We start from the raw sequence: 23022 nt of genomic DNA, 5'->3' as shown, positions 1-23022 counted from the left end.
CTTTGCCTTAAAGAAAATTTGAATCAGCTCTGTATTTCCAACAAAACCACTGAAATTACTTTTTTTAATAAATGACTTTTGCCTCTTAGAGAATAGTCAGAATTGGACCCTGTGGTAAAAATCCCAGGCCAACAGGAAGTCCACACTAAAATGTGAATTTGTTCCTCTTTCCTCCCATATATTTGTTCCTCCCATATACTTAGTATTGCTTATGTTCTATCATGGCTCCACTAAGTTATTCCTTTATTTTTTCACACTTGACATTTTTGTTGATTCTGAACTTGTTTTATTCCTGAGCAAGTGATTTTAAAGTCTTCTACTGTCCCTTAAATAACCTCTTCTCTCTTGTGATGTCTCTGTGTGTTTATATTTACCTTTTAAATTTTTCCTTGTCCTTAGTTCTCCATAAATTCAATTCAAATTAAAACAACTTTAATCTGTTCTTTGTAGCCAAAACAAGCTCCTTTAGTTGCTTCATTTCTGCTACCTTGATCCAGTTGTTATTAAATGGATAGCTACAGGAAAAAAATATCAGAAATCTCCATTCCATTAATAATCATCATGAACTCTCTTTAGAACAGCAGTTAAAGTATGTTTGAGCCACAATCCTAACGAAAAAAAACCAACCCAACAATAAAAAAACAACAAAAAAAACAAACCAAAACAAACCAAGGAACACCCAATGTCATTTATTTGCAACACTTTTATCTCAGACTCTCCCTCTCCGCTTGCTATTAGTGTGGGATTTTGGGGTTATTTTACTGGCAGTGTGTTAGACACAGCAATTTCTAATTAGGCAAGATGCCCACTGTTGTTGATGATGTGACGCCAACCTACAATTTGGTACAGGAACCTGAACAAAAAATGCCATGATACTGTTATTCAGTTAGTATATCAACTTCAACCTTTTCCTCCAATTACAGTAACAGCCATATCCACATCTTCCTTCTCTAAGCTCAGGGTATTTGTCCAGCATTTTATTGCTGCTAATGCAGAAACCCAGGGAGTGCTTTCTAGTTGTTGAGGATGGCTGTGGGCAAATCTTCAGCATACAAGCAAAGACAAACTCTTCCAGAATTCCAAACAGTCCTGGGGTTCACCTCCTGCTATTGCCACCCTTGTTTTAAATATACACTCTCATAACTTCTGCCCAATCTCACAGATGTATTCAGAAGTAATGTCTGCCTCTATTGTCTGAAAATAACCGTTTCCTTTGATAACTGGGGTATTGTCAAAGGCATTTCTGAGTTGCACTCTGACTGCAAATACCAACTACTGCATAAACAACTGCAGCATAAAAGGGAGAACTTCATGTCTACCCATGAGCACTTTCCTCCTTTCTTACCAGCAACCTTCCTTTTCCTGGGAAGGAATGACTGCACATGACAGCTGTACCACCACCTGCCAGTATTTACAATTCAAAAGAACATATACAGCCTCATAGCACTATTAAAGCTTGATAAAGGCACAGACCTTGATACAGGCAATTCACTTGTCCTGGATCCTAGGCCACAGCTAAGTTGACAGTGTTCATAGCAGGGAGGCTACAAATGATTCAAAACATTTCCCATGCATTTCTCAATCCTTGTGTGATTCTTATAGCTCAGTAGCTGAGGAATGCCATGGCTGCATCTTGCAGGCTTGAGCTATGAGCAGTGGCATTGGCATGCCATTCCATAGTGACTGCCATTCTTGATGAGGTAAGCCTGGCTATGAAGAACAGACAGGATCTGTCCATGCAGATGAGTGAGGACAGGACTTGATATTTGTCATGACTCCATTAGGTGGTTGGAGCTGATGCCAAGACATGTTGAGAACAGTGGCAGTTGCACAGAAGTGTTTAAGTCTCCCTGCCTGACCTTATGGCAAAAGGCAGCATAACGGTGATGGTTTGGACAGCTGTTCTCTTCAAGGTCTATCAGGTCATCCTGCTTCCTGGATGCAGCCTTATTTGCTTCATTACTAATCTGGGGTCACTCAGCTTAAAATGTGTTCATGGCTCCTGATAAGTAACCAAAAAATGTTTTTAAATTATTGTTTAAAATGCTGTAGCCTTCAGACTTGACTACTGAATTTTGCTGTGAGTTATTAGTTGATTAAGACACATATGCTTTCATCAAGTGATTTGTCACATACTTCACAGACAGCAAAATACCTTAATTCAGTGTAGAGTGAAAATAGAACTGGTATGGAAACCACGCATAAGGTATAAAGGATTTGTGGTTTAGTTTTTCTAATCCTTAATTTAGTTTCCAAGGAACTCTTGCTGAATGCTGCCAGGCTTTTGGTAACTGAGTCTTGAGGGCAGCTCACAATTCAGTGTTATTCAGCAGGAGAAATGAAATAGCCATACTACTAAAGAAAAAAATGCATATTCATCCACAGAAGATCATTTCTAGTTAGAGAAGTCTAGCCAGTGATGTCAGAGGAAAACAGAAATCGCACTTCACAGGTACAGAAACTCCCCCGAAAACTACAGAAAAGTTACTTGTTTAGCACTGCATTACTTGATGTCAGATGCAATGAAAAGGGTCCCCCTCCTGTCTCTTTTCAGTTCTCTATATCCCTATCTTTCTATTGGGAGAAAATTCATTGCCTTTCTTCATCAAAATTCTAAACCAACAGTAAAAATATAAACAGCCCTTTGACCTTTGCACTGCTGATGGCATATTTGTCTCCTGAAGATGATCAACAGTAAATGTGATTTAAAAGCAATTAACTTTTTTTTTTTTGCTTGCTGCTTTTTTTCATCCTTGACAATTTCCTCCTCTAGAGAAGCACATGCCAGTTTATTCAGTAAAGTCTGATATACCTGTGACCTCTTGTTTACTCCACAGAAGATGATAGTGCAAGATGTGCCGGGTGCCTTTCCTACAGTGGATGTCCCAGACCATGCCCACTATACAATTGGAGTAGTTGTTCTTATTGTGGGAATCACAGGAACTCTGGGTAATTTCCTGGTCTTCTATGTCTTCTGCAGGTATCTGTCTGATTTTTTTTTTAAAAATACTCAGATTTATGAACATTAACAGTACCTTGACTGTGCTCTGCAAATGCAGCACAGCCAATGTTACCATCAGACTACTATCCAGACATAGTAAAATGCACCAAAAGACATTGCTGTAGGAAAAAAAAAATGACAACCTGCCACTTCTCTGTGACTCCCTCCCATTAACCATAGCCACAGGAAAACTCTTAGTAAAACTGCAAAGAATCACCCAGATATGTCAAGCAATAGAAAAGCAGCCAAAGCAGAAACCAGCCAGTGACTTTTTTTTCTTCTATTGGCTGAATTATGTCTGCACTGGACTGATGGGATGTTTTGCACCTGTGTCTCCCACATATCTTCTCTATTTTAGAAGTGCTGCTTACTACCCAGTTTCTTTTCCCACTCTGTTCCTTACTGTCATGTCTCTTGTTTTCACATTTTCTAACACTTGGCCTATTTCCTTTTAACTAAATCCACATTCCAGCTTTTATAGCTGAAGGAAACTGGATCTCTGACTAAAATGTGATACTTTCACCATTCCTGTTCTGCCATCCTGTTTCTGTTTTGTCACACTTGGGCAGAGCATTGGCACGATGTCCACGCCAGTGAGCTTCTACTTCATCATTGATCTTTGGGAACAAATGTAATGAACTAAAATAACAGCAATTCTATGATAATTTGTCTGTGTTAACTTGAATCACTGGAGTGTGGGTGAAAGTAGGCTGGGTGTTGAGCCTATATTTATGTGGTGCATTAAATGGCAGGTTTCAGTATGTGCATTCATAGTAGATACCAACACTTCAGTGTGAACGATATATGGCCTTAAAAACAGAATAGGTGCTGGCGTGCAGACCATATATGTGAGGATGAAGTACTTGAGCTGCTTAGCTCTTTGGTTGGTCCCATACAGGAAATCCAGCCATGGCAGCTGCAGTTCCACTGAAGGACATCTGTCTTAATTTGAAGACGTTATGAAGACAGAAAGGGATATTGATTGCAAAGTAATAAATACATCAGAAGTTTGGAGAACACATCAGATGCCTACAAAGCAGTCTCAAGTAATGGCAAACTGTAAGACAACCAGCTGCCAGAAATATATTCAGTAACTTTGCAGACTACTGAACAAAATACAAGTGGCCCATCAGCATCTACTAATAATAACTCCTTGCTCCTAAATTGCGAACAGGTTACAGTAGCCCTATCAGTTGATTCTGGATCAGTGCAAAAAACTCATCATTTATGCTGGTATTTTTCAATTGTGCCTCAGATTGAAAATTAGAGAAAGGAGCTAAAATGTTACACAGAGATCGCAAACTGAGGAGTTCTCAGTTGAGCTTTTATGTGCACCCCTTAAAACACTATACTACAATACTGTGAATAACATACACAGGCAGGATACACTGAAGGACAGCTATTGATCTGTTTAAAGCTAGTGTCTGGGCAGTGAAATGAGTGTCACAGAGAAGAAGGGATGTAAACCAAAATGCTTGATGTGGTACATGTGAGTTTGCTTAATCCCTGTATTTGTCACTGCTGGTTTTATCAGCAGTGGGAAATGCACTCTCCTCCCCCTACTTAAAATGACCTAGATCCAGAAATCCATAGAGTACATCACTTTAATTTCCTGTTAATCATGGACATGCAGTGCACTGGGTCAGAATATTTAAAGAACAATACAGTTTACCCCCGTCACTGAGCTGTGAATCCTCTAAAGTGCACAGGAGTATAAAGGTATAAAACAGCTTTGCTTATGTTCTCTTGTGAAGGAAATGAGAAGCACTCTGCTCTAGCTTACTGCATAGAATGTGCCTAGGTATTTGTGAAGCTAACAATGTTCACAGGAAAGAGCAACAATGAAATTAACAGTGCAACAGTGTTTAGCAATATTTCTTCTGCTCTCTTTAGGAGTAGGAGCCTTCAGACTCCAGCCAACATATTCATCATCAATCTAGCTGTTAGTGACTTCCTGATGTCCATTACACAGTCTCCAGTTTTTTTCACCAACAGCTTCCACAAACGCTGGATTTTTGGTGAGAAAGGTTTGTATATATTCTTTGTAAGATTATCACTAAGTATGTTCTTATCATAGTGGCAGCTAAACTATTATTTCTTATCCTCAGGTCCCCTTGAAATGTTGAGAACATTTTTCAACATTGTTTCACTGTTGACACAAATGTTTCTTTGAACATTTTTGCCTGTGTGCAATAAATACCAGGGAGAGGAAAATTACATACATGAGGTAGATACAAGGGTGACATTGGCAACGTAAGGCACAGGACTAGTCTTCTTGCCAGAATTCTTCCCCAGTTATGTCATACCTTAGCTCTGAAGTTACAAGCAACGCCACCCCACAACACACCAGCTTAAATGCTCTTCTAAATAACCTGCTCTGGGACTGGCACTTGGCAAAGTGAGGCAAGAAAGCTTGGCAAAAGTGAGTTTTAACAACAGAAATATTAACAGAACATTTCCTATGCAGAAAGATGTGGAATGAAGGTGCCTTCATTCTTGCTTCTTGAACAGGTATCAACAGACAGGAAGGTCAGAGAGGTAATGTTGCTATTATGATCTCTGATGCCCAAAAGCAGTTTTTTTAGTTCCACAAACGGTTCAAGTATACATGTTAAAATGAAAACCCAAAGCACTGCTTTTAATCACTAGGCTGTTTCAATAATTAAAATAATTTATTAATGTATACATCATCTGCATATTTACCTCAGCAGAATCACTCATTAATATATTCATAGTCTGCATATTTACTTCAGCTATGATGACCTTGAAATGTAAATGGTTCTATGATATCAAAGTAGCTATAACCCACTGTTAAAAAACCATCCCTTCCTACTGGAGCTGCAGTAGAACTGGAGTTAAACAAGCTACTAATGGACTGTTAAAATTATCCCACTAGAAACATCAGAAATCAGTGAGAAAAACATGTTAAGTGTCACTGTCTCCAGCAATTCAAGCAAACAAAATCTTTGAAGTTTATCTCCACAAATAATGTAATTGGCAAGATAGCAGCTTTGAGACAGCATTCCAACTGCAGGAAAAGTGAACTTCCGTTGCTTTACAAATTCCAGAAGACATTTGTTCACAAGAAACACAGTCTTGAACTATCCCAGAAATTAATTAGCATGGCAGATTAATTTCACTGCTACTTCTGTCTTCTTCATTGAAAGGCTGTGAGCTGTATGCCTTCTGCGGAGCTCTTTTTGGCATTACATCTATGATCACTTTGATGGTGATTGCCTTGGACAGATATTTTGTCATCACGAAACCTCTGGCTTCTGTTGGAGTGATGTCTAAGAAGAAGGCCCTAATAATCCTGGTAGGAGTCTGGCTGTACTCTTTGGCTTGGAGCCTCCCACCCTTCTTTGGATGGAGTAAGTTAAATTGAATAAAAGCTTTTTTTCCCTCATAGCATTGGATTAAAGACCAGTTACAGGTATAGAAGAGAGTTAATGCTTGCATATTAGGTTTGAATAAATAGATTTGAAGAAAACTGATAAAATATGTATTGAAACTAAAGATCTCTAATCAAAGGGGGAGGGGGGGGAAGTGTATTACAGCATATTATGTGACAATGGCACTCTTCCTTAAGCTCATTCTTTAATGAATAAAGAACAGTAGATAAAATCAGTTCCAAAACTGGCCTTGGCAGGATGCAGCCACCTATTTTCCTATACCTATTTCGACTGAACCAAATCTAATTAAATATAAGTGAAATAATTCACACAAAAGAGGAATACAATCTGAGTATTTTTTGCAAGTACATCTTCAGTAAGTCTTGACAATACTATAGATGGGCAGATTGCACCAGGTTTTGGTTCTGTTCTCCACTCAGCCATTGGTATCTTCACTACGGCTTCCAATAAGGATGTCATTCAGTAACTAATTTGCTTTTGTAAATGTGAATCTTATGCCTGCAAATTAGAACACAAACGCAGCATCTTGATCCTTGCAACTTGTAACAAATAGAGTTTCTGTTATTCTTCCTCATTTTAATCCATCTCTCTACCATTGTTTCCTATGAGTCATCCGTTTCAGTCAGTCATCATTCAAACCTCTAGCCCATTATTGTTCTTCCTAATTCCAGAAGAGAATGTGTCAACTCAGCCGAGGTGAGAATACAGCAATGTTTGACCTTCCCAAACGATGCTACAACCAACTCAGCTACTGAGTAGTATTTCAGCAGAATTTTGTTATTGTCTTGTTATTGTCATTCTGGTCACCCATAAACATGAAGTATGTTTAAGCAGTCGAACTGCAGTACTGGGAGAAGAAGCCTTTACTTGAATGAGTAGCTATTAGAATGACAAAATGAGAATGTAGTCTTAGATTCTAGATTCTTAATTGGAGAAGGTAAAATAGTTGCTTAAAAGGTGTTGTTATCTTGTAATTAGATTCTAATAGCACCCACAGTACTAACTCTCATACTTCAATCAGATGTATCTGAGCACATCTGGTGCAATACTTTTAACAATTCAACAGAAAATATTACAGAAAACAGTGAAAATTAAAATATAAAGTTAAGAAGACACTCCTGGTGACAACATTTTTACTTAACATTTTGACACAGTTCCTTTAAGGAGATTATATTTTATATCAGGCAGAATATTATGTATGTATGATGCTTTTTGCTTTGTACTGAACTATACCTCTTGACAAAATTAGTTTGATCTGCACAAGAAATCATTTTCCTTTGCACAGTAAATTTCTCTTGGCTGCACAAGCTTAAAAAAGTAGTAGCTGTAGCAATCAGTTTCTTTTCACTCCTTGGGAAGACAATATGACAGGAAAGGGAGATACTTAAAAACAGTGCAGTCCGATCCAAGATCCACTGAAGGATTTGGAGAGATGCCCTTTGACTATACTGAGCTTTAAACAGTATTCAGAAAATGAAATGCTGCTCCCTCTCCCTGCTGCCTCCCCCGGCAGGCCTGGTTGCTGCACCATGGCCCTTAGCTGGCTTGGCTGCTTCTGCCTCCTGCTGCTCGGGCTCTGTGGGAAGGCTGCCACCATGAGGGACTTCTGCAAGATCGGGGGGATGTCCTGCAACACCTCCATCAAGGACATCAAGAAGGCCTACCAGAAACTGGTGCTGCAGCTCCATCCTGACAAGAACCATGACAACTCCTGGACATGAAAGTTCCAGGACCTGGGTGCTGCCTATAAGGTGCTGTCAGATGAGGAGAAGAGGAAGCAGTATAATGCATATTGTGAGGAGGACTGAAGAATAGGCACCAGAACTCCCATGGAAACATCTTCTCACACTTCTCTGGGGACTTCTGATTCATGTTTGGAGGTAACCCTTGCCAATAAGACAGGAACATTCTCCAAGGAACAGACATCACTGTGGACCTGGAGCTACACTTGAAAAGGTATATTCAGAAAACTTCATAGAAGTTGTCAGGAACAAGCAGTGGCAAGACAGGCACCTGGCAAATGGAAATTAAATTGCCAGCAGGAGATGAGGACCACCCAGTTGGTTCCTGGATGTTTCCAGATGACTCATGAACTTGTTTGTGACGAAATGTCCAAATGTCAAGCTTGTGAATGAGGAGTAAACACTGAAAATAGAGATAGAGCCAGGCATGGGGGGTGGTCAGGAATATTCTTTCATTGGTGAAGGAGAACAAAAAACTCACTGGAGAGGAGGGAGAAGATAAATGAAGGACTCATTGCAGTGATGAAGTCTGCTTGTACACCTGGTTCATTTTCACCACAGGAAACACCCCAGGCACCACAAGTACTGCAGGCAGTCTTTGCTTTCCTGGTTGTTCCCTTAACTGCAAAATAAAGTTGACCCATATGTTTATAATTCTTTAATTAAAAAAAAAATCAAAACAGAAGTGCCATGAGGATAATAAGGGGGCTGGAGTACCTCCCATATGAAGACAGGCTAGCAAAGTTGGGTCTGTTCAGACTGGATCTCATAGCAGCCTTCCAATATCTGAAGGGGGCCTACAAGGATGCTGGAGAGGGACTCTTCATCAGGGACTGTAGCAATAGGACAAGGGGCAATGTGTTCAAGCTTAAACAGGGGAGATTTAGGTTAGATACAAGGAATAATTTCTTTACTGTGAGGGTGGTGAGGCACTGGAACAGGTTGCCTGAGAAAGCTGTGAAGCTCCATCCCTGGAAGCGTTCAAGTCCAGGCTGGACAAAGCCTTGGGCGACAAGGTTTAGTGCACGGTGTGCCTGCCCATGGCAGGAGAGTTGGAACTAGATGATCTTAACGTCTTTTCCAACTCAAACCATTCTATGATTTTATGAAACAAAATTATTCAGCTTTCTGATATGAAGCCTTAGACTTCTAAACATAAATATAACAGGACAACAGAGTAAAAGAAAATAAAAAGAAGTGCTTTGAACAAAGCACTGTGTATCCTTTAGACTCTTTTCCCCTTTATGAGAATGGGACTAAATCCCATGCTATTCTAAGTTTCTTTCTCTTACTTCTGCACAGAGAGGAAGAATCATGTCATGGCTTATGCATTTTCTTGTCTTTCTAGGTGCATATGTTCCCGAGGGTCTGATGACTTCCTGTTCCTGGGACTACATGACTTTGACACCATCAGTCCGTGCATACACAATGCTGCTTTTCTGCTTTGTCTTTTTCATTCCTTTGATTGCTATCATATACAGCTATGTCTTTATATTTGAGGCTATCAAGAAGGCCAACAAGTAAGTAGCCAACAGCTTTAAGCTTTTATCCTTCCATTTCATTGCCTGCTTATTTTCTTGAAACAAAGACTAAGAAAAGAAAATTGTTAAGATTTCATTTTTAATTTGTATGCATGACTGATAAAGGAAACCAAACAAGAATTCTGTCGACAGTCAACATGGTAAGAAGCATGATGCTTAGAAGGGCCATTCCTGAATTTAAGCCAGAGCTGTTCAGTATATTGGCTAATGCTGCAGGAAATGGTATGAGTAGCAGCAATAGAAATCTGAAGGATTAGAAAGCAGCACAGAAATTAACCAACCAAAAGAAATACCAGAAGAATATCAGACACCTAACAACAGTGTATCAACAAATATTCCACAAAAAGTAGGTCAAATTAAACTACAAGTTTGACAAAGGGTGAAAAGAGGTAAACCATTTAATTAAAGGCCTTTGAAAGAAAAGCTATTGTTGTAAAAATAAAGGTCAATGTCTGCCACTACATTTGTAATCTGTAGGTATCTGTCCTGTAGATATCAGCATATCTAGTCACAGAAGCACAAAGTGAGAATAAGGTAGCAAAATCGGACCTATAGAAGCAAAGACTTCTCTAGTGATATTTAACACAGTATTGTTCAATGCTTGAATACCCAATTTATATGGAAATTCTTCTGGTACGGGACTATTTTCTTTACTGAAGCACATATGAATTTGCCACTGATTAGTGCAATGAAAGGACTGGTCACGTGTATACATTAACACACATTAAAAGTGCATGAAACTTAGCATAAACTAGCATAAGAGTACTTGTTGCCACACTTTATGAAGCCATTTTCTCAATTCCCTACTTCCTTTTTTTGCTGTTGTATGTTTATTTCCTAGGTCTATTCAAGCTTTTGGATGCAAACATGGAAATAAAGAGTTCCAGAAACAGTTTCAGAGGATGAAAAATGAGTGGAAGATGGCCAAAATTGCACTGATTGTCATCTTGCTTTATGTCATTTCCTGGTCACCATACTCTGTTGTTGCTCTGGTAGCTTTTGCTGGGTAATTATGAATGTATCAACAAAGGAATATTCAGTGAAAGCAAAAGGTGTAAAACTGTAGAAAACAGATAAAAGTCAAAGCTACTTGTCAATTTTAATGCCTGAAGTGCAGCCAAAACATTCACATATTTAGGAGTGACATACAACAAATGAGGCACATACTAACTCTATTATTTTTCTTAGTTTGACTTAGAAAGAAAGTTATGGAAAAAAAAGGAAGATTGTTACCGGCAACATAACATTACTGCGCTGATGACTCCTGAATGCAGATTCTCTGCACTAGGATATTTGAAACATCTGAAATTTATTTAGCACCAATATGCTAAATAAGGGGCCCCAAAAATCCACCCAGGAATTGATTCTCTTTTCTTTCCCCACTTCTTTTACTTACAAAAGTCTACTCATTTTATTGTGTTACATCAAAGTGCTGAAATTACTTACATGATAAGCAAGTTCAAAACTAGTATATACTTGCATTGGGGAGCTTTTTCATGTTGGATATAAAAGATCATAAGTATAAACAACCTAAGCATGTTTTCATCTATTTAGTTGTCAGCATTCTATGCAGTAATTTCAACAAAAGCATGATACTATTAATACTGTATCTGTACATAGCCTGATACCAGGCTATAATTGATACAATCCAGCGTAAGTAATGGATTGGAAGTCCACATGCCTTGGCTCTATGCAAGTATTTCTCCCATGTTAACCTGTGAATTTTCCTGTGTTTCAGTTTGGTCTTTGTAAAATGTTGTGACTATCTGCTTTAGAAAGTCTTGTCAGCTGCAAATCCTCAAGTGGAAGACTCCTATGATAGTACAGGGCACTTGTATCTGTATTTCTCAAGTCAGAAATAAAAAGTAGGTTTTCCTAAAATTGACACATAGGATAAATTTATGTATGACGGAGCATTCTGGGATGCAGGGTTGATTTTTGTTACACACCTGAGGAAGAGGCCATTGCAGGGCCTCTTTTCAAACATGGTTTAGGAAGGCATCTTCCTAAACATAGGATTTCTAAAATCTTATACCTAAGAAAAAATGGTAAGAGGATTCTCCCCCTTTGTATCGACACGGGCAATTCCAAGCAGCAGCAAACATTTTCTCTGTGAAGGTAAATACATTCCTCACTCAGAAACACATCCTTAGGATGTGCCCCAGCATCCCATTTCCTGTCACAGGGGGACTTAGGTACTCAGTACCCACCCCTGGTCACATGTGAGCAGACAGAGAGAGAGAAAGAGCAAGAAGACAAAGAAATGAAGCACAGCTACACTGCAGAACTACTTGCTCTAAGCTACTGCCTCCCACCAAAAAATAATTAAAAAACTAGAAGATGGTTTAAGCTCTACATTTTAGCTACGTAGTAATGTCACACTGTCCTGTATGATTCAGCATCTACCTTAGGATGATCAAGTGCCTGCTGAACTTGACTTCTAGCCCATGTCTCACACTGACAAAACATGAACAAATGGACAATTTTGTAACTCTATGCGACAAATGAGCATTTGCAAATTTTGCTCATGAAGACATCTGGTGAGCAACACAGCTTTATTCACCTTTTTTTTTTCTGAAGTATGCCTTTTAGGCAATACTTCTGGGACTTTTTCAGAGATTAACAGACCAAGGCTGCAGGTCTTCTGTGGACGTTTATTACAATGAACTCAGATAAAATCACTGCGTACTACAAATGGGAAGCAGACATGGAGTCTGTGGCTGTAGTCTTGGACTAAAGGCAACTCATTTGACAGAGTAACAACATACTCAAAATTAAGGAAGTACCTTAATTTCTTTAGAAAATACTCTGGTTCACTAATATTGCTGGTATAAAGGTTGTATTTCTGGGAATTGTTAGCTTAAACATAAGCCTTTGTCACTATTTCTCAGCCTTTGTCACTATGACCTCTCCATCAGTCTTACGAAAGCATCATCTCTCTCATCTCAGGGTCAAAAACTGCTTTACAGCAAGGCCATGCTATTGTTTGTTCTCCAGAATCTCTGAAGAACTACACCTCTAAACAATGCTTTAAACATATGATTAGGAGAAACCATGTTAAAAATTGTATATGGAGAACATGCTTATCAAAAAAAAGCCTCAAATTAGAGGTGAAATGACATCTCAACATTCAGGCAGTTGACAAAATGATTCCTGTATCACCATTAGCAAGCCATAAATATTCACATAGCATGATGAAAAATTTCTTCAGCAGGAAAATGAGCTGCCACCTACTTATGCAATTCTGTTGTTTGTTTGCAGCATGTATATGAAAGAACTTCTTCTGAGAGGATTGAGAGGAAAATCTGTTTTCTCCAATCATACAGGAATGTAAGGCTAATGGAAAGATGGAGCTTAGACTGTGTTCCCAGTAAGAGAAGCAGTGATACAGAAAGGATATTACTGTTGGGAGGAAAGACTGACTTACTGGGCCACTTAACTTAGAACTCTTTCTGCCAGTGCAGGAAGATATTTATAGCCTCCAAGCAGGTCTATGGAAAATTTGCCTACTAGAAACTGCCTATGAAATGTTATTGTTATTGTGGTCTGAGTTGTTCTATTGAATTTCTCCTGACCAAAACCTTAAGGGCTACTTCAAGCTACCTTCAAAAATTAACTGGCTGATAGCAGCATGGCATCATAATTCTTTTATCCTTTAGAATCACATCACCTGTACATACGCATGGCCACAATAACATGTGTGACATATGACACCCGAAAATATTTCTCCTTAACTGTTCAGTTCAGAAAAATACTTCCCCTTCATTTTTTAATTCAGATCAGAAAAAAAAAAAAGTTTCAATAGAAAAATAGATTTTCAGTTATCTTTCCCTATAATGCTTCATTCTGAACAGCTATCTAGTAACCACAAGTTTATCTGTGGTCAAGTATATCTGCTAAGTTTGGAACAGAGATACCCTGATCAACGCACGTTCACATTGAAAGCTGACTTTTTCATTAGGGAATGTTGGCTTTGTCAGCATGGGAATTACCACCATCCTGAGTCACAGTAGTGAAGTATTGCAAGAGAAGTCCCAAGAAAATAGTGTTTCTCGGAAATGTAATTAGAAATGTTTCTTAGAAATGTAATGCTGTTAAACATTACAGACAAAGGATATAAAATTTGTTCTCTCACTGGGTATGGAAACCCCCGTTTTATTCTCCCTGGAACACTAATAAAGCATTGTCTTGTCAGTGTATAACTGCACAGACTACACAGAACTGAGTACTAAATATATAATGCATTTGCATTACTCTAGGTATTCTCATGTCCTAACACCCTTCACAAACTCCATACCAGCTGTGATTGCCAAAGCTTCTGTCATCCATAACCCTATCATTTATGCCATCATTCACCCCAAATACAGGTAAGTTCACTCTTAAGTTAACTTTAATATAGCAAAGAAAATCAGACAATAACTGTCACTTTTAGAACTAGAATCTGAACTCTCCTTCACCTGCTCATTTTACCTCCACAAGACAGCCTCATCCTCCCCTAGAAAACTTCTTAATGCCATATTTTCAGTAGAATTTGTACTTAGAGCAAGTTACTATGCAGATAGGAGTTAGAGACGTTTATGGATACTGATCTGTACTTACAGATTACATGATAAAATATAGAGACCTTAGCACCTCAAAGGAAAGCGCCATCATTTTTAAAAAAGTATCTTCATGAGAACTACAGACATTTATCACTGTTGCAAATAGCAGTTTGTTAACCTGGCCAGTGAGAGATGCAATTTGAAGTCAAACCACCTCTTCCCTACTCTGTACATCCCCCAGCTTTCTTCAAGCTTTCATTTTTCAGATAGTATTTCTTCTGAGCTGTAATATCTAGGGTCATTACCATATCAAGTTCAGATGCAGGCTGTGAGATCTGATGGATGGCAGCAAAGCAATAAATACGCTTTACAAAGAACTACCGGGAACTGAATAGAGAAGAGGTGGGCATGAACATCTAACTGGGGAATGTTGGGAGGAAGAAGAAAGCTAGGCAAAAGAGTGTGCTTATGCTGCATATGAGGAAAGAAATATGGTAATATAACTGCACATTTTGTACAACTTTACAGATAGTTGGCAAACAGATGCGTAAGAGGAAGCTAGAAGAGCTGCTTAGGGGAACATTAAAATAATTCATTATGTGTTACTTCTGCAGGGTTCAGTTTAAAGGGACAGAATTTTTTTTTTTTGCCCTGATTAAGCTGAAAGCAGACAAAACATCATTTTAATAGCTCCCTTCAGTCCAAAGAGTTATACTTTAATGCTCTTATCCCTGCCAAGCAAAAAAATTCAGTTCTGCAGAACACTGTGAATAAGTGATCTTGCAGGGTGATTGTAAATGAGATACTGGATATGTGGAAAACTTTTTGTACTCAGCAATTTTCCAGGCTATGCAGCATTAGTTCATCTCTTTGAATACATGCATTGTTTATGATGACTGAAGTTCGTGCTAACAGAAAAAAATTTGACTGGTTCTATCTCTCATCCATTAGAACAGCCATTGCAACATATGTTCCTTGTCTTGGATCCCTGCTGAGAGTTTCTCCTGAAGACTCACAGTCTTTCAGCAGTTACCCCTCCTCCAGACGAGAGACCGTAACCAGCCAGTCTTCTGAGATAAGCGGGCCGCAGAAAGGAAAAAGGCGACTGTCTTCTCTCTCTGACAGTGAATCAGTAAGGGAGACACTTCCCATACACCCATTTTTAATTGCAAAGTAATTAATCTTCACACTGAGTCCTTCAAATTGGTACATTCTTTAGATTAAATGCATTATGGTGCTTATTACAAGAGCTCCAGAGAAAGCAGAGAGACAAAGTGAAATATAAGACAGAAGGCTGAAGTATAAAAGCAGAATGTAATCTTTGTACTCTTGATGGTTGGTGACACTGAAGCAAGAGTGGAAAGGTAGAACAACAAGAATTTTAGAAACTAAGGGATGCTTCAAGTCAGAGCACCCTTGAAAATCTGCTCATATTTTGAGGGTGTACTTGTCTGATCCGAGATTTGCAGTCTGGACACAAACAAAAAAGAAACTGCTAGTCACTAAATAGTTCTCTAGTGAAAGCAAGGTTGTAATGAAACAGTAACGTTTTCTGAAAGTGAAGTGGGATATATTTGGAAACATATTAATCACTAGATTTAGACAAATCAGTAAATCCATTATAGAATCATTCTCATCACCTCAACAGCTTGCTACTGCCAGTCTAAATGAAACACAGTGTTTTGCATGGCAGCAGGAAACAGAATATATTCAGCATCTTAAGCTCCCTCTTGCAACCCAAAGTTACCTTACTAAGTAACTAAGCACTTTAGTTACTTAGTTACTCTTTACACTCTTAGTTACACTTCAGTTATTCATTGCAATTGTTTTAAATGACATTTCCAAGTATATGAAAAGCCATAATTTTCTTGGTGATTCTTTTTCATAGTCAAGGTAATATACATATCTAATCCAGCCAAGCACTGAATTCTGTCAGTTGTTTTTAACACTGACACTTTGATTTCTTCGGTCTAATCAAAATCAAATTCTACTGGCTAGTAGCCACCGCTCACATGATACTAGTCACTGGCTAATAAAAAAAGAACATTTCTATATTGAATCTTTTAGATTGTAAATACTGATTCTTAAAAAACCTAACAAACTCCTTCAGTAACATTGTGTGGTTTTGTACTACTATCATTACTGGGGAAGGGGAAAACATACAAGCAATTCAGCAATTCTTTTTTGCTTAGGGAAGCAGCTCTTAATACTCAAGGTAGAACAGCAGAGAACAAAAGTACAAAACTGGGTACAAAGTAGTTAACCAAAAATAAAAAATTTCAAGCAATTGGCATGCTTCAGTCTGGAATTTTCTGTAAACATTAAGTCTAGATCTTGTTCAGAACAGTGATAGAGTCAAGATTTTGTGAAAAGAACGTATTTCCCTTAACTATTTGATTTGACCATAGAACAATGATTTATTAGTAAGTGTATCAGTTTAGCTGAAGTACAGAACAGAAACAAGGGCTCAAGTTTAAACTAAACAAAATTGCTTTGATGCTCACAGATAATTTATTTGGATTTTGTTTGGTACCATCTGTGCATCAATTAAGCTCTAAGCTTTCTAGATATATACCTGCAATTCAAAAAGGCAGTACATATGCTGCCGTGTATTTTATATCAAGGCTGGTCATCAAACTGTAAGACAATAAATTAGCTTCATGACTTTTTTTTTTTTTTTTTTTACTCCTGTGAATGCAAAGATATTCTGCACCTTGGAAAATTCTAAGGAAACAATTTCCAGTAAGTTCTTTGCAATGAAATATATCCAACTCTAGAACAGATGCTCAGAAAATAAAGTTACTTCCACTTTGAAATTCAATCGAATCAGACTGTATGTGCTACTACACTCTATGCATGGAATGGGAAGCAGGGTATACATTTTTTGATAAGCTGCAATCCAAAAAATAGCTGAGCCCAACCTCACGTGCTTCAGCAGGAAAAGAAATATTTAGATTGTCCTCCTGGTTATTTTGCTAAGCTCTTCTAAAAAATCCTTCTAAGTTTGGAAAATCACAGCTTGTTCACAAAACAAAATGTTTTTGAAGCACTGATTCTGCATTCCCTGGTAATTTCCTTCCATTTACTTCTGCTTCCACCCAAGCTACTTTGGAAACTTTGGCCCTAATTTCTCCTTTGGCCCTAATTTCTCCTTTGGCCCTGATTTCTCCTTTGGCCCTGTGCTTTCTATTTGGGTACTAGTATGGAAACACTGGTCACTTCAGAGCTACAATGTGAATCAGAGAAGTTTCAACAATAGACTATAATAAAACATTATTTTGTTTGAAAATCTTCAGTGCATCCTCTGGAGGAAAAAAAAAAAAAAGAAAGAAGTAAGCTGAATTTTAGACTCAAAAGACTTGATAGTTTTGTTTGTACGTCTTACAAGCAAAGATTTTGTGAAGTCACGCATGGCGTAACTTATGTGAAATGTCTTTTATACAATTTCTGTTTTACAATTCCTGTCTAGGTAAAACTGGTTCGCTTGGGGCAAATGGATGGAAGTCTAAGGAACCCAGAGTGACTACTTTTGCTGTTTTCATTTTAGGGCTGTACTGACACAGAAACTGATAACCCCAGTATGCTCTCCAGACTTGCTAGCAGACAGATTTCCTACAAAATGGGTAAAGGCACAACTCAAACTAGTGACGTAAGAACCAAACCTAAACTGAAGAGCCCTGATTCTGGGATTTGTGAGAAGGTAATAGACTGTGTAATATCTAAATTCTCTAACAACTGGTAGGTTAACAAATCTGCACATTTTACCATAATTAAGCATGAAGGTTCCTGCCAAGAAGATGGGGATGACCTATGAGCTAACACAGGAAGTGAAGACTTAAGTGGCTGTGAAAGGTCATCAGCTTTTTATTTCTACCCTGGTTCATTATTCAGCTGTCTTTGTTGCACTTCTGACAAGCAATGGTGCTCTGTTAGTGAACTTAGCATCTGAATGGTATGTTGCTTTGTGTTTGGTTTTAAGTGTGTATTCAGTAATATTTGTATTCCACTGTCCAAATCACTTAGCCAACCTTGTTGTCTCACCATTTGCTATCAAAAGGACACACGTGGTGAGAGATAAAAACCAAGGCTATCTTTAGCATATCACTACTTTTCTGTCAGTCCTCTGTTGTCTCCCCTCCTTTTTTAAACTATACTTTGAATTTCATGTATGTAAAATACTGTAACATATCTACATGTCATTTATGTCTTTCTTATCTGTGTTTATTTTTCAGACAGCTGTAGATTCTGATGACATATCCATGGTGGAACTAAACGTCACAGAATACACTGCTACACCTACTGTAAGAATTATTATTTTAATATTTGGCATGGGTCTAATTAACCAAGTGAAAAAAACCTAGTGACAACCCAGTCTACTCCCAGCAGAATATAGAAAATATGACCAAAAAGTGTAGATCATTGCTGAAACTAAGCAGAAGGAGAACACATGTATCACAATGATCTCCTTAAGTCCCGCTTCTTCAAGGAACTTGAATATTTTCTTTCATTCAGTAGGTCTTATGATGAGGTCTGTGATTTCCTTAGTGGAGCATGGAAGCATTAATTTTGTGCCATCTTCATACAAATAATATGCAAAGTAAGCTGAGACAGCCATTCTGATGACTGTACCTCTGAGACAGCCATAGTCTTGTGGCAAGTACTGCTGTACAAAGTGACATTTTTAACTATTTAATGTTGTAGCAGCAAACATCTAAAAAATGCAACTTGAAGGAAATCAAGGTAAGTTTTTGAAACACGCCATATTACTTACTCAGTAGGATATTGTGTTAGTGTCTATTTCTTCTTCCATGTAACGAAGCTACAGAATACCGATAAATTTTTTTTTTTGGACATCTGCCACAAGTGAGGCAAGTTGCCTTAGTTCTTGATAGAAGACAGTGAAATAAGAGAAAATAGCTGACAGATGTAAACAAGCCAGTTTTTTCTTTACAGTATTAAGCCAAATGTAATATAAAAATCTTAAATTATATCTTATTGTTAGCAGTGATCCTTACCAGCTATTGTTGTCTTCATCCTAACACTCTTGATTTTTTGGTCCTGTGAAAGTGAGAGATAACATTGCTATTGCCAAAAAATGCCAATTAATACCTTCCTCAATTGCCCTTTTCACTTCATTCTCTAGTTTGCTTTCCCCTTCAACCATCCATGCTGCTATCACTGCATTTCACATCACCTGTTGCCCCAGAGAACCTAAACAGTCCCTCTTTATGGAGGGACTCCTTACTTACTTGAACTCATAGTCTGTCTGAACATCCTCACAGCATTTCTGTTTGTAGTCAAATGTGCTGTCATTAGTTTGGTCTTTATCAAAGTAGACCAGCTCTTAAGTAGCAAATGAAAAATCTATGCTTTAGTATGTTAACTTGTTAAACATTTTTTTTCCTCATAAGTTGTTCATGAAATACTGTAAAAATATTCAGATCTACTTTATTATCCACCTTTGTTTTTCAGTTAGTGATGCAGATTGGCAAAGTGCTTATCTAAATATATGCCACTTTTTCATAGACAATGCAACCTGATCTCCTTGTAGATATTTATGATGTTAGTATCTTTTAAATCCTTACATCCTTTAGAGAGCTGAAAGCCTGAATGGTACTGGACAAAGAAAAGGACAGTCTCACTCTGGACCACCTGCAGCCCAGATACCCAGCATCACAATAACATACAGCAATGTCCAAGGAGTAGAGCTTCCTTCTGGATACCACTCTGGTTTCCTGTACCCTAAGATCAACAGCCACAAGCAAAACAGGAAGTCCAACAGCCTAGTGAGTGGTGCAAGCAACAATGTCACCTTAGCCAATACCTCTAGAACAACTACAGACCTGCTGAATCCAGAATACCTTCCTACATTGCTCTGAAGTGCTCCTGCAAAGACACAAGACAAGCAAGGATAAAAGCAAGAGGAGTAAGCTTTTCAGCATCAAAACTTTCTCAAATAGTCCACTTCTTGATCAGAGTCACACTGTAATTTTATTATTTTTTTTTTGTGTGCAGCTCATGAAAAAATTTCACTTGGATTTTACTGTGCTCAGGTATATCCCCCCACTGCATGGGTCTTACCCGTAAGCCTCCTAGGATTAACTAGAGAGGAAAGGGAAATATGAGATTCGAAACTGGCCATTGTTCACCTAGTGTAGCTTAACTTCAAAGCTACTACAGAGCTAAAGCTGAGAGGTTTGGGGAAAAATGTACATTACTTCTTGAAGATGGTTTCTTCATTATTGTGAAGTTCTTCAACCAAATGAAAACTTGAACGCACAGTCAGTGCTCCCTTCTATAATCAATGACATACTTTCCCTCATTTTCTTCTACAATCCAACTGAAAGGCAATGCACTTGAGCAGTAATTTGAAGTCTCAGATCTTGATTTTCATTTCTGAGATTCTGGGGAAAGAGAAAGGAGTAACACTGAGGACGGCACTATGGTTCTTTCCATACTTCCATGGCTTCTTTTTCCAACAGTCACTTAAGGGACCAGTTTAACCCACTCTTAGCTAACCTCCCCAGAGCCATGAGAAAGTATTAGGAAACTCCTTCCAACTTTCCTTTAGCAGGTTCCATGAGAAGAATGCAGAATTCAAAGCAATTGTTGTACTGAAATGTCTTATGGGTAAGTCAATACATCTGCCTTCTAATACTTCAAAGTAGTTTACCTTTAGACGTGCTTTTTTGAAGTGAATCTTGGGAGGGTAAGGGTTAGCTGCCTAAAAACAGCTGTTCTAGAGATGTGTGGAATCCACACCATCCCCACTTCAGCATTTTCATTTTTCCCTTCTCTAAACAGCAGTATTCTTATAGCTGAGTTTTTTCCCCACAGTGACTTTGTTTGTGAGTTTGTACTTATTTTCTCTGAAATCAAAAGAGAAGAGTTCTGTGAAACAGTGATTTTTCTACTTCTCCCCAGTGCTCCTTCTAGTGCATGAGAATAAATGGACAAAATTCATTTGCAATCCATAGCAGTCTACATCACAAGAGTTATGAGGTACAGTTAGTCCACAATGGGGACATACAATTTCTGAGCCAAAAAGCACAGGGCACAAAGAGCCATTGAAACAGTTCTTCCCCATGAGCCCTTTAGTAGTTAGTTCTCCCTTTGGTTACAATAATGGAGAGAACCCAGCAAGTCATTTTGCCCTAAGTAAATCAGTTCTCCCTATGTCACATCAGAAAAAGCCATAAGATCAATAAAAGTGTAACCAGCTTATTCCTTTGAGGAGAAAAAAAGTAACCAGTGGGTTCTAGAAGATCTGGGGCATTGTTTTGAAGGGAGGTTTTGGAAATTTACTTCAAACCGAGGTTTATTAAAAGCAAGGTTATTAAAACTAAAAATGGAGGTGATAATGACTTCTGCAGCAGCCGAATGTTAGATCATGAAAAAGTGGGACATTCAGGCTGGTTATAAACTGCCAAAAGAAACAAGCTGTTCAAAATCCAGGATGCTTTCATGTAAATAAAATCACGGGCATTAGAGATGGAAAGGAGCTATTACAGTTCCGCCCTTCACCTGCCAAAACCGGATATCGTCTCCAGGCAGAGGACAATATTAAACTGAAAATACATACAGCTAGCAATAAAGAGAGAGAGAAAACATATCATTGTCAAACAGGAAGAATGTTCAAAGATATTCATCAAGGCTAAGGGATTTTATTATAAGTTATTGCTTAGGCATTTACAATTATTTTAAAAACCATGAAGCATGTAATTCTTCTCATCCTTTTTCATGAAGGCCTTTCACACAAGTGGAAACTGGGAAGAAATGCCAGTGAATGCTGCCCATTTCATATGGGTCACAAAAGGCTGAACCTGTCAAGAAAATAGGTCAAAACTCACACATGTTAATAAGAGGTGTGTGGTATGTGTCATTAAGAGCTAGACCCTTTGCTCTTGTCATGACTTTATTCCCAAGTAGGATTCTTGAAGACTATACTCTGCACTCTTCTGCATTCCCTTCTACTTTTAGAGAATATAAAAAGAATACTTTCATGGCTAGAAAAGCCTTACAAATCCACAGCATGCTGTTCTCTACATCCTTCAACTCCAACATGTACTAGAGATTAGTTTGTGTCTATAAAAAGAACTACAGCTGTTCATGCTTGTCTACTTACAGGAGGCTTGAAAAGCCTATATTAATTAGGGAGAATTTATTTGGGAGCACTTCAAAACTCTTGTGTGTACTCCTGGTGTAACTAACAGCTTTGCCTTCCCTTCACCTCTACTAAGACTGTAATAATCATTCAGGGGAAAGCCTACAAAATTCATTTCACCTGAGTATCTCTCCAAGTGATTCCCACTATAATCCCAGTGGCATTTGTAATAAATCATTATTAGTTCATATTTCATCTCATCTTAGCAGCTTTGTGTCCTGTATCCTCTACTTGGCAACCATTCTTTATGCTTTGCTGTCTCTTTACACCATTTAACACAGATGACTGGATTAAAATAATTTAGGACTGAGATGATTCACGTTTCAGTTAGAGTCAACTGTACAGCCTGTTCTGCACTGGAAAGACTGCCTGTAGTTTGGGTATGTTCCAGTGACATGGGGGTGTGAAAGGACTAGGGCAAACTGAGGCGCTTCTCTTTGGCCTTTTGTACCACAGCAGCTGTTCATAGAGCAGCCTGCTGGCAAAGGTAATAGCAAGCAGTGCTCTGATTTAACAGCAAGCTCTTCATCTTCATGGGCTTAAGCTCTAATTGAGACTTGGGTCAACAAGTGAAAATGTTTGATCATCCGAGCAATTCTGCAAAACTGAGCAGCAATTGG

At 38.3% G+C, this 23022-nt stretch overlaps 1 protein-coding gene and 1 pseudogene across 1 annotated transcript in view; both read left to right on the top strand.

Moving 5' to 3' along the window:
• The window catches only part of OPN4 (opsin 4), a 50563-nt gene extending 30383 nt beyond the window's left edge, over positions 1-20180 (top strand). Inside the window, exons 3-12 of the mRNA XM_057421520.1 lie at positions 2841-2980; positions 4895-5028; positions 6169-6372; positions 9505-9676; positions 10539-10703; positions 13957-14064; positions 15190-15370; positions 17786-17938; positions 18471-18539; positions 19833-20180. Coding sequence (XP_057277503.1) covers positions 2841-2980; positions 4895-5028; positions 6169-6372; positions 9505-9676; positions 10539-10703; positions 13957-14064; positions 15190-15370; positions 17786-17938; positions 18471-18539; positions 19833-20117 — 1611 coding nt within the window. The 3' untranslated portion in view covers positions 20118-20180. The remainder of the gene's footprint in view (positions 1-2840; positions 2981-4894; positions 5029-6168; positions 6373-9504; positions 9677-10538; positions 10704-13956; positions 14065-15189; positions 15371-17785; positions 17939-18470; positions 18540-19832) is intronic.
• Positions 7870-9120, top strand: LOC130605766 (dnaJ homolog subfamily B member 11-like; annotated as a pseudogene).
• Positions 20181-23022: the final 2842 nt, after the last annotated feature.

This window comes from Pezoporus wallicus, unplaced genomic scaffold (genome assembly GCF_028554395.1).
Source record: "Pezoporus wallicus isolate ANWC-B61680 ecotype Strahan unplaced genomic scaffold, APGP_CSIRO_Pwel_v1 contig_4816, whole genome shotgun sequence".
NCBI classification, from domain to species: Eukaryota; Metazoa; Chordata; class Aves; order Psittaciformes; family Psittacidae; genus Pezoporus; species Pezoporus wallicus.
Note: the sequence above shows the minus strand (reverse complement) of the source record. Positions and strands in the feature narration are given on the sequence as shown.